Source organism: Dendrobates tinctorius, unplaced genomic scaffold (genome assembly GCF_039654945.1).
Source record: "Dendrobates tinctorius isolate UK_male_01 unplaced genomic scaffold, ASM3965494v1 ptg000129l, whole genome shotgun sequence".
Taxonomy (NCBI): Eukaryota; Metazoa; Chordata; class Amphibia; order Anura; family Dendrobatidae; genus Dendrobates; species Dendrobates tinctorius.
This window is the reverse complement of record NW_027361797.1, coordinates 50,556,200-50,568,679: the sequence shown is the minus strand read 5'-3', so window position 1 is coordinate 50,568,679 and position 12,480 is coordinate 50,556,200. Positions and strand designations below refer to the sequence as shown.

General features: G+C 41.6%; 1 protein-coding gene across 3 annotated transcripts in view; it reads right to left on the bottom strand.

The window, feature by feature from the left end:
- Nucleotides 1–6,385, bottom strand: part of LOC141047816 (cytochrome P450 2K1-like) — a 147,175-nt gene extending 140,790 nt beyond the window's left edge. Inside the window, exon 1 of one of the 3 annotated variants that reach the window (XM_073543137.1) lies at nucleotides 5,963–6,385. In XM_073543137.1, the coding sequence (XP_073399238.1) occupies nucleotides 5,963–6,157 (195 nt within the window). In that variant the 5' untranslated portion in view covers nucleotides 6,158–6,385. The remainder of the gene's footprint in view (nucleotides 1–5,962) is intronic. The other 2 variants (XM_073543139.1, XM_073543138.1) reach the window with 2 other exon arrangements.
- Nucleotides 6,386–12,480: the final 6,095 nt, after the last annotated feature.

Below are 12,480 nucleotides of genomic sequence, written 5' to 3'. Positions count from 1 at the left end.
TGATCACACCATTAATACATTAAAAATGTAACAAAGTTTATATGGGAGAAAAAGAATACTTATACATTATTTTCACCAAAAAAATTACAGTCAATAGTTTCTGCTAACTTAGAGAATATTATTAGAAACATCTCTAGTGATTTTTATGGCTTTGGGAATTCAGACCACTCTTGGTTGGAAAAAATCCTGGTTGTAAAATCATTTATACTACCCAAAATGCTATATGTATTTAGAACGTTACCGCTGACTATCCCTTCTTCCCTTATTGCCAAAATTCAGAATATACCATATTTTTCAGATTATAAGATGCTCCAGATTATAAGACGCACCCCAAATTTTGAGAAGAAAAATAGGAAAAAATGGTGGTGCGTCTTATTGCTTACCGGGGGTGGTGGCTGCGGTGAAGCGAGGTGCCAGGGTCACTGCTGGAGGAGGCAAGATAAGAACGTTGCTGAAGGCCACAGGATGGGATGAGGCGATGTTTGAATGTGCGGCACACCGCTTTTGGTGTCCGATGCTTTGGGTGTCTGGTGCTCTGGGTGTCAATTGCTGCTGTGGATGTGTGGTGCGTTGCTGAGGTTGTCCAGTGCTGCTGGTGTCCGATGCTGCTGCATGTGTCAAGTGCTGCTGCGGGGGCTCTACCAACATTTTGTGGAAGGCCAGAGCCCCTGCAGTTCCATGGTTTCCTATGTGGTGGACTGCAGGAAAATGGCTTCCGGAGGCGGTGGATGGAGATCTCGGCACCAAGATCTCGGGACATGAGGCCTTTCACAAAATGTCGGCAGAGCCCCTGCAGCAGCACCGGACGCATGCAGCAGCACTTGACACCTGCAGCGGCATGCAGCACATCCCAGCCTTCATCCTGCAGCAATGCTCCACTCTTTCCTCCTCCAGCCACGATCCTTGAACCCTGCTCCACCGTGGCCGGTAAGGTTTATGCACATTATAAGATGCACCCCCATTTCCCCCCAAATTTATAAATAAAATTATAAATAAATGACACCATGACTAAGACCTTTATTGGTTGAAACGCGTTGGTTATACCGGGGATTCCATCCATCATGTGTACTACCTAGTAATGGATTTACATATTTTTTAATGATGTTTTGAATTTAAATTTAAATTTTAACTTTTCTCAGTATACACGCTGGAGTTGTTTTTTTCTTCTTCAATAAATTTGATTAGATCAAAAATTATTCACTATCGCTAATAACAACCATTCATATTTTTACAATTCCTGAAAATTGGACTCAGTCTGGAATTAAAAAAATTAAAGACAAATTTAATGGTGACAATTTTGCTACATTTAATGATATCAAAAGCAAATATAATTTGTCAACTTCAGATTTTATATTTTTGCACGATTTTGAAAGAGGAAATACTCACAAATTCCTTCATATTAAATCCCCAGAAACAGAAATTATTTCTACCCTTATTACTAATAAAGATAACAAGCTATTTTGAATTACTAAAAATTAATACCAATATTTTAATAAAGATAACAATATAATTAAAAATGCATATATGATACTTTTGGAATCTGACTTAAAAATCTCTCTGCAAGTGGAACAGTGGGAATCAGCCACTCTTACGCCTCCAGTATTTCTATGTCACTTCACGAATCTTTCTAGAAATTACTGACTAGATGGCATTTACACTCCCTCTAGACTTTCACACATAAACCTGGAAAATTCCCCACTTTGATGGAGAAATTGTGGTCTTCCTGGCAATATACTACGTATTTTTTGGAGTTGTTCAAAGATTTAAAATCTATGGAAACAAGTTACATTGGCTATGAATAAATGAACAAACTCCTTAATAGAATTTTTTTTATTTCCCCGCAGATGGCACTTCTCTCTATTGTTTAAGAAGGCATTGACCCAGATGTTAAATTTACTTTACTGTATTTTTCCGACCATAAGACGCACTTTTTTCCCCAAAAATTTTTGGGGAAAGTGGGGGGTGCATCTTATGGTCGCAATACATGGTACTAACCTTCTGGCTGGTGGCTGGTGGCAGCGGGCGGGGCGCTGCGGTGCGGTGGTGGCAGCGGGCGGCGCTCTGCGGTGCGGTGGTGGCAGCGGGCTGTGCTCCGGTGCAGGGGCGGAGGGTCCGCCGGCATTTCTTCGCAGCCCGGAGGCCTCCGCACTTCCCTTGCTGGCCGCCGCCATGTTGCGGTGGCCTCCGGGAGCATGGACGCCGGGAAGATGGCCGCCGGTCCGGGGACGGCGCATGCGCAGCTTCAGATCTCGTCCCGAGATCTCGGGGGACGAGATCTCGTTGCCGAGATTTGAATCTCGTCCCCCGAGATCTCGGGACGAGATCTGATCCCGCGCATGCGCCGTCCCCGGACCGGCGGCCATCTTTCCGGCGTCCATGCTCCCGGAGGCCACCGCAACATGGCGGCAGCCAGCAAGGGAAGTGCGGGGGCCTCCGGGCTGCGAAGAAATGCCGGCGGAGCCGCTGCCCCTGCACCGGAGCACAGCCCGCTGCCACCACCGCACCGCAGAGCGCCGCCCGCTGCAACCACCGCAGAGCCCAGCTGCCCCTGCCTCAGCACAGCAGCCCCAGCACTGCTGCCCCTGCCCCAGCACAGCTGCCCCTGCCCCAGCACAGCTGCCCCTACCCCAGCACTGCTGCCCCAGCCCCAGCACAGCTGCCCCTGCCCCAGCACAGCTGCCCCTGCCTCAGCACAGCTGCCCCAGCCCCAGCACTGCTGCCCAAGCCCCAGCACTGCTGCCCCTGCCCCAGCACAGATGCCCCTGCCCCAGCACAGCTGCCCCTGCCTCAGCACAGCTGCCCCAGCACAGCTGCCCCTGCCCGAGCACAGCTGCCCCTGCCCCAGCACAGCTGCCCCTGCCTCAGCACAGCTGCCCCAGCCCCAGCACAGCTGCCCCAGCCCCAGCACTGCTGCCCCTGCCCCAGCACAGCTGCCCCAGTACAGCTGCCCCTACCCCAGCGCAGCTGCCCCAGCACAGAGCCGCCACCGCACAAGCCTGGACCACTGAATGACCCCTGTGACTACTTCTCCACCTGTGCCGGATCCCTTCCCAGGTAAGCTGAATTCGGACTGTAAGACGGACCCCCATTTGACACATTATTTTTTTTTCCCTATTTTCCTACTAAAAATTGGGGTGCATCTTATGGTCCGGTGCGTCTTATAGTCCGAAAAATACGGTTCATACCTTTTTAGTAGTCAAAAATTCTTTAGCATCCTACTGGAAAAAAAAATGTGCCAAAATTTCCTGACATTATGGATAAAATTGCTCAACATAGTTCTCTTGAACTAGGATTTGCCATTAATAATAATTCCCTAGCAAAATATTGGAGGAAATGGGAGGGTTGGAATTTGACATTCCCCAAATCCTAGTCTTGCTTTCTGTTAAGCCTTGGTTTCTGAGTCACATCTTGTGGAAATGTCACTGATACTTTAATTGGGTATCATTGGGTATCATTGCTATACATGATATATACACTACTGTTCAAAAGTTTAGGGTCACTTAGAAATTTCCTTATTTTTGAAAGAAAAGCACATTTTTTTCCAATGGAGCTAACACTAAATGATTCAGAAATACACTCTATACATTGTTAATGTGGTAAATGACTATTCTAGCTGCAAACGTCTGGTTTGTAATGCAATATCTTCATAGGTGAATAGAGGCCCATTTCCAACAACCAACATTACAGTGTTCTTATGATACGTTGTGTTGGCCAACTGTATAAGAAGGCTAATGGATGGTTAGAATACCTGTGAAAACCCTTGTGCAAGTATGTTAGCACAGCTGAAAACAGTTTGGCTGATTAGAGAAGCTATAAACCTGACCTTCCTTTGAGCTAGTTGAGAATCTGGAGCATTACATTTGTTGGTTCCATTAAACTCTCAAAATGGCCAGAAAAAAAGAACTTTCATGTGAAACTTGACAGTCTATTCTTGTTCTTAGAAATGAAGGCTATTCCATGCGAGAAATTGCCAAGAAACTGAAGATTTCCTACAACGGTGTGTACTATTCTCTTCAGAGGAGAGCACAAACAGGCTCTAACCAGAGTAGAAAAAGAAGTGGGAGGCCCTGCTGCACAACTGAGCAACAAGTCAAGTACATTAGAGTCTGTAGTTTGAGAAATCGACGCCTCACAGGTCCTCAACTGGCAGCTTCATTAAATAGTACATGCAAAACGCCAGTGTCAACGTCTACAGTGAAGAGGCGACTCCGGGATGCTGGCCTTCAGGGCAGAGTGGCGAAGAAAAAGCCATATCTGAGGCTAACTAATAAAAGGAATGGGCAAAAGAACACAGAGATTGGACAGAGGAAGATTGGAAAAAAAGTGTTATGGACAGACGAATCCAAGTTTGAGGTGTTTGGATCACACAGAAGAACATTTGTGAGACGCAGAACAACTGAAAAGATGCTGGAAGGGCGCCTGACGCCATCTGTCAAGCATGGTGAAGGTAATGTGATGGTCTGGGGATGCTTTGGTGCTGGTAAAGTGGGAGATTTGAACAAGGTAAAAGGGATTTTGAATAAGAGAGGCTATCACTCCGTTTTGCAACGCCATGCCATACCCTGTGGACAGCGCTTGATTGGAGCCAATTTCATCCTACAACAGGACAATGACCCAGAGCACACCTCCAAATTATTCAAGAACTATTTAGGGTAGAAGCAGGCAGCTGGTATTCTATCGGTAATGGAGTGGCCATCGCAGTAACCAGATCTCAACTCCATTGAGCTGTTGTGGGAGCAGCTTGACTGTATGGTATGCAAAAAGTGTCCATCAAGCCAAACCAACTTGTGTGAGTGGATTCTGGAGGCATGGGGTGAAATTTCTCCAGATTACCTCAGCAAATTAACTGCTAGAATGCCAAAGGTCTGCAATGCTGTAATTGCTGCAAAGGAAGCATTCTTTGACAAAAGCAAAGTATGAAGGAGAAAATTATTATTTCAAATAAAAATCTTTTTTTTTAAAACCTTGTCAATGTCTGGACTAGATTATAAATTTATTTGGCAACTCATTTGATTAATAAAAGTATGAGTTTTCATGGAAAACACAAAATTGTCTGGGTGACCCCAAACTTTTGAACGGTTGTGTATGTTACTTTGATTGTTTCTTTTTATGACACAATATCTTTCGTATATAAACATTTGTGCTCTCTAAGCTTATATATCCTTTTTTCCCTTCCTTTCCCTCTCCAAGTCTCCTTTTTCTTTGTTGTTTACTTCTCCAGTACAGTATACTATAAAAAAATTTTTTAAATAAAAATACTTGAAATACTATTACTCATGTGCTTCAATGGACATAAATCTTCATAGCCATTGTAATATTTGGTAGAAATGCTCCCCAGGAAAATGGAAGCTGTTATAGCAGCAGGAGAGACAATCATCCCCATAATATAATATTGGCCAAAGTTTACAAATGAAATGATCAACGCTCTTGGAAATGGTATTGGAGTTACATTTGGTCATACGTTAAATGCTATGGTATTTTCATTAATCCATTTTTTTCTCTTCTATTGTTTAAATAAAGGAACGAGGCACTAACTTAGTAAATCAACGCGGTGAAAATCATGATAGCAGGACATGGTTGCATGGATCTCCAGCAACATGACAAGTCTACGGCTCTTCAAGAGGTTCTTGATTTGAACCATTCCTATTTTATTAGATCGTTCCTTGACAATAGGTTGATCACAAAGTGTCCAGATGCAGGAAACTCCAGTGATCAGCTATTATTTCAGGGAAATCTGACAGTAAGTATTCAATCTCTCTCCCTCGCCACCACAGAGGAAATGAAGAGTTACACAGCGCCCATTCACATCAATGGTTTGTGTACTATTTGGTAAAGAGCAAGACGTCCAAACATTTAATGCCCACCATGAATCCATTCATACCTGTCTCATTCAGAAATCCATCCCCAATTCCTTCGCCCTCAGCTAAATAATGTTGACTATACAGTAAGTACAATATCTTACCTGCATTAGAGATTCGTGGGGCCTTTCCAGGTCCAGCAGGTTGAGGTTTCCAATGACCGGCAGAGGCATAGGTCCAGGGGGCATCTTTGCTGTGCTCTTCTTAATTCCTTTTATCCAATAGATGAATAGTGCAATGAAAATTGAAAAGTATACCAACACATCGGCTCTAGCCAAAAAGTAGGCAATAAAAGCCATAGCGAAGTGCTGGTAAGAGTCTGTTCTGATTGTGCTGCTAAGTACTAGTAAGACTCTGTTCTGATTGTGCTGCTAAGTACTAGTAAGACTCTGTTCCGATTGTGCTGCTGTCCTTATATTAATACACATGGACTTATTTATCCTACTAGGGCACAAATAAACTCTAATTGGCCCATTGCCATTTACCTTGGCCAGACAATCTTGGCTTGGATGTTCTTGTTTTTATATGCCTAGCATTGTGCATTCCATCCAAATGAATGCTGGCCAAGTGTATTATAATGTGATGTGTCCAGTGGGATAAAGGAGCATGATTTGCAATGTTTTATCTTATTTGTTCTGCAGCTGTACCAGTGCCATGGGGTAGAGTTCACATACTAATGTTTGGGGACGAGAATGAATCTATTTGCAGTTATAGCAGGATGAAATTTACGTCTGTTATGCTCTTCTGCATTAGATTTAGTGTATTAAAGGTTTTAATAAATTACCGATGTAATCAGCTAAACTGAATTTTTGGGCCTTAGATTGAAATTTTTTTCCAGTTTTAGAGATGTCTGACAATTGTACGGGAGCCTAGAAGTTGCAACTCCAACAGTGGTCTACATTGAAGAAAGGGGACCTCATTGCAAAAATTGTGCCAGATTCTGCTACGTAGGACATGACCTCAATATAAGCACAGTATTAGAACAAACAAGCAAAGTATTGGCCTAGATTAGTGGCACTTCCTAAACTATATAATTGCTTATAAACATAAGGAAGCGAACGCAAAGTATATAAAAAAGGTTATATTCTTTATTAAACATAGAATACACTCAAATTAAAATACTGAGAAGACACAAAATACAAAAATAGCTGCAAACACAGGTATCAACCTTATTGGTCCATGTATACCAATACTACTAAATTAAGCAACGTGGCCCTATAAAAATATTATTCTTTTATACATAGATTGATAAATGAATACATTTTAGAGTATACAGGAACCAAATAGTTATTATATAGGGATTCACATAAAAGTGATAATCATAGCTAGAACAGGCCTACGAGGTAATAAATGATGCCCATAGAAGTCACTGTGCATAAGGAAATATCCTACCCTCCATATATTTTTAATGAAAACCTAATTACACTTGAGTAGTTCAAAAATTGATAAATTATCACAGACATAAATTGCTATGTGCTTATAGTAAAGACATCCATGTGGAAATAGTAGAAAAAAATTATGTCCAGAAAATAATTTATAATAGTAGCTTATTTTAAAAATGGAATTCACATAAGGGTTGTAAAAAATGGCTAAACCAGCCTAGAAGATACTTTCATTACAATTTGCTTCCAAGAGAATCAATGTACATAGGAACCAAACCCTTCTTGCATATATTTTATAAAAAACACAAGTTGTGCTTAAGTAGCTCAATAGCTTATTTGTTATGGCAGATATAAAGTGCTGTGCACAGAATAAAAATTTCCATGTGGAGTTATTTAGCAAAGATTATACCTGAAAATGATCCAACAACACCGGACATAAGCACAATACTATGTATTTGTTCCCAATAATAGTGCATATAAAGTAAATAGCAAGAAGGAAATAATGAAAGCTTAAAAGAAGTAAAATATACATGACCTGGTTATGCAGTGTGGAGCCCCGACGCGCGTTTCGCATTAGTTTCTTCCTCATTATTTTAATTTGAGCGTATTATATGTTTAATAATGAATATAACCTTTTTTATAAACTTGGCATTCGCTTTCTTATGTTTCTAGGTAAATATAAGCCCAGTAATAGTAGATGGTTCCTCCTCGCCTACAGTAATACCTGTATTGTCTTTCATTCAGGAGGACCAATCAAGTTAATGCATGTTTTGGGTAGTGGATGTTTTTTTTTCAATTGAATCTGAATAAAATTGCATTCCCAGCAATCGTACCGTAAAGAAATTGAAAACCTTTTTCTGCCTTCCATCACGGATTGCAGCTGATCTCTTGAAGCTCAGCAGTGATGAGATTAGATTATCATTGGGGAACATTTCAATATATATATTGTTTTAAAATTTGTATATTGGGGCAGATTTATTACTGTTTGTAACCTAAACTTAGCTTGAAGCTAAACGAGGCAGAATATAAGCAAAATATACCACAGTGGCCTAAACTAAGTGATAGATTTGGAGAATTTTGCTAGAAATGTTAAAGGGACAAATATGATTCCAACGCCAGGCTTGAGATTTAGATCTTCTCTGGAAACTCATGGAGGCAGATAAAAAGTAAAAGTCCAGTAATAAAAATAAAAATTCCATCTTGCCAAAGCTTTCCCAGCACAACCTCTTATTCCTATAGAAATGGGATCAGTGATTTAACTATGTCATGTTAACCCCTTAACCCTCAGAGGTATTTTCATTTTCTCATTTTCGCTTTTTGCTTGTTTTTTGTGGGACAAGTTGTACTTTTAAACAACACCATTGGTTTTAACATATCGTGTACTGGAAAATGGGAAGAAAAATTGCAAGTGAGTTGAAATTGCAAAAAAAAAATTCAATGCCACAGTTGTTTTTTTTTACTATGTTCTCTAAATGCTAAAACTGACCTGCCATTGTGATTGTCCAGGTCATTACAAGTTCATAGACACCAAACATGTCTAGGTTCTTTTTTATCTAAGTGGTGAAAAAAATTCCAAAGTTTGTAAAAAAAAAAAAAAAATTGCACTGTTTTCCGATACCCATAGCATTTCCACTTTTCGTGATCTCGGGTTGGGTGAGGGCTTATTTCTTGCTCACTGAGCTGACGTTTTTAATGATTCCATTTTGGTGCAGAAACGATCTTTTGATTACCTGTTATTGAATTTTAAATCAATGTTGCAGCAACCAAAAAGCATAATTCTGGCGTTTTTACTTTTTTTCTCGTTACACCGTTTAGCGTTCAGGTTAACTCTTTTTTTATATTGATAGATCGAGCGATTCTGAATGCGGCGATACCAAATATGTGTATGTTTGATTGCTTCAATAGTCTCAATGGGAGACTAGAAGCTGCCATAATCCGATCTGCTCTGCCACATACAGGCGATTATCAGATCGCCTGTATGTAGCAGAATTGCGCTCTATCAGCGTCGACCACCAGGCGATTCTCATAATAATCTGGCAGTGACCTCTGTTGACCTGCTGGAGACCTCAGGTTGTCATGCCAACCCATTGGTGAACCGCGATCACGTGACGGAGTCACTGATGGGAGGGAATTCCGATGCGCTTGCCGGAAGCGTTAGTTAAATACTAATATTGTGCTTGAGCCAGGAGTCCACATTTGAGAATCTAAATCGTTTGTTCTAATACCGTGCTCCAAAAAGCAGGGGTCATTTCAGTATCTAATAATTTTGTGCTGATATTTTTTTCTCCATCCAGAGTCCACATTTGAGAATCTAAATCGTTTGTTCTAATACCGTGCTCCAGAAAGCATGCCACATTTCTGCAGAAAAAATATTTTGTGCTGGTAATATATTTTGGATCAGGCAGGAGTGCACATTTGAAAATATAAATTGTTTGTGCTAACATGTACCAGAAACAAAACCATATTTCCACAGAAAAATATTTGGTGTTGGTAATATTTTGGGCTAGGCAGGAGTCAACATGTGAAAATATAAATTCTTTGTGCGAATACTATGGTCCTGAAACAAGGCCACATTTCTGCAGAAAAATATTTTGGGCTGGTAATACTTTGGGCAAGACAGGAGTACACATTTGAAAATATAAAAATATAAATTCTTTGTTCTAATAGCAAAGTCCAGAAACAAGGGCACATTTCAGTATATAAATATTTTGTGCTACTACTTTTTCTCCAGGCAGGAGTCCGCATTTCTGAATATAAATTGTTTGTACTAATAACGTGCTCCAGAGAGTAGTCTACATTTCAGTATATAAATCATTTGTGCTTATTGTGTGGTCCAGCCAGCAGGCCACATTTTAGCATGGGACAGGGTTTGGGAAAGGGCTAGGACTAGCACTTCTAGCTTAAACATTGATCAGTAACTGGTGGATGAGTAACAGTTGTAGCCTAGTAGTCTGAGAGCCCTGCCAAATTCAGGCAAGACACATGAAGGAGACCCAACTTGTAGTCCAAACATTTTAAAAAATTAGGAACAGGCACCACTAAAGTGACATTAGTTTATTTATTTTACCCACCTTTAAAGTGCCATTAATTCCACAGCACTTTACAGACATTATCCATTTCCCCAGATTAGAAATAGTGTAAATGGGGCTCTGACACCCCTTCCACTACAGGCAACAGATAGAGACCCAACTTGGAGTCTCCACATTTCACAGAATTGTCAGTAACATCAACTGCAGTAGCAACAGCAGGCACAAAAGCCACGACAAAGGTACGACAGACTGCAATATTGCAACATAAATACAGAATAGTAAAAACGACACCATCGCCTAGTGTGCCCAGTCTGAGACTGGAGTGCAAAAGTCTCTACAGATCTATGACTTGTTCATTTTGATGAAAGTTAGGTGGGCTACACTTTCAGGGGACAGTCTGATGCACTTGCAAGGGTTGGCCAGGACTATAGTCGTGGATGGAGAAACTAAAGCATCAGTGTCCAGGCCTTCCCTCACAGAAAATTGCAATCCACTATACAGCGTACCTGCGTCTCCAGGTTCAGGTTCCCCTGGGCACTTCCTAAGTGGCAATGGCCACTCTCTAAGAGGCGATGCTCAATAATTGAGACAAAGTCCATGGTAACTTGAACAGTTTCTTTACTGCTAACTTCACACAATATATCCACAGTTGGCACATTGAAGATAACACATTCATCTTTACTTGCTTCCTCCGCTCTCCCTACTTTGCTGACGCTTCTATACGGCACGTACCCGGACCGGACCGTCTTAGACTGCTTCCCAGCTTCTTCCTGGCCAAACCTTGCTATGACGACAATTCCTTCTGCCTGTTTCACCCCAGACTTGAAATCATCTGCCACCTGGTTTGGCTGCCTCCCTGCGAAGCTACAGTGTCCTTCTGTTCCTCACTCCGTCTGACTCCTGCCCTAACAGCATCCATCCAGGCTACAAGCAAGTCGCCACATCTTCTCTACTGCTTTGGTCCACTAATCTGATGTCCAATGGACGTGGATAAATTGGATTGTCACTGCTTAACATTGCATGGCTGCTAAGCCATCCTGGGCCTATAGCCCATGTGGACACTTTGGGCATCCTTGCCCCGTCTGAACTATCTTCCTTCTCATCTAACCTTAACTGCAGGCAGACCCTCCTAAACTTAACCCTATCCTACTAAGAGCTCTATATACTATAGCGCCCCCCTCTAGTGGTCAAACAAATTATTACTCTTTCCCTATTACTAGTACAGAAACAGCATATATTTATATTTACAGGACTCGGTAATACATAAAAATGTAGCAGTACCTTTATATATAAGAGGTAATACATGAAAACATGTAGGAGTACCATACAATAATATTAACTATATATTACATTACAGCAAATGATATCAGAACCTGTTAAGGGGAGGAACAAAGGGAAACACATTCCTTCATCCCCTATACTCGCTTATCCATGAGGACACCACCAGCAGCACTGAAGACACATTCTGAGAGAACACTGGCTGCCGGACATGACAAAAGCTCCAAGGCGTGACAAGCAAGCTGAGGTTGCGCTTCTCTTTTTGAAGGCCAAAATGTAAAAGGGTCCAACCCCTTCTCCAGTCATTCACTACATGTCAGACTTGTACTCTGTTCTGCTGGTGCATGGTCTGATCTAAAAATGTGTGAAACAACTCAAAGAAATTGCTTTTTTTTAATTTATTTTACTCACTTATATAGCGCCATTAATTACACAGCACTTCACACACATTTTTGGCACTGTCCTCAGTGGGGATCACAATTAGAGATAAGTGAATATTGCAATGTTTGGTTTGGATTATGATCGCTGATTTTGCAATATTCGCTGATTTAACATAGCCGAATGCCATTGGAGTCAATGGAAGGCAAAAAGAAACGCATACACTACACGATCAAACAGGCCCAAAAGCTGCCAAAACACATCAAGTTAGGGGCAAGCACCAAGAAAGTGGCCTCAATTCACCCATAGTACAAATTTGAGACTGGCAATCAGCCATGCATGAGGTATCAGTGTTGTGAGTTCATTTTCCCCTCCGTCACTGAGGCCTGGTGAACTCCCTATTCTAGTGAAGGAAGGTAGTGAGCCTGATTATCAGGCACCTGGGACTAATGAAGACGATTGGCTGAGTGGAGTCACTGACTGGATTTAAGGCAGCCTACGCCCTTTCTGCCCTGCGGGTGATTTCTCTGTGGACTCTTGGACACCAGTCTGATT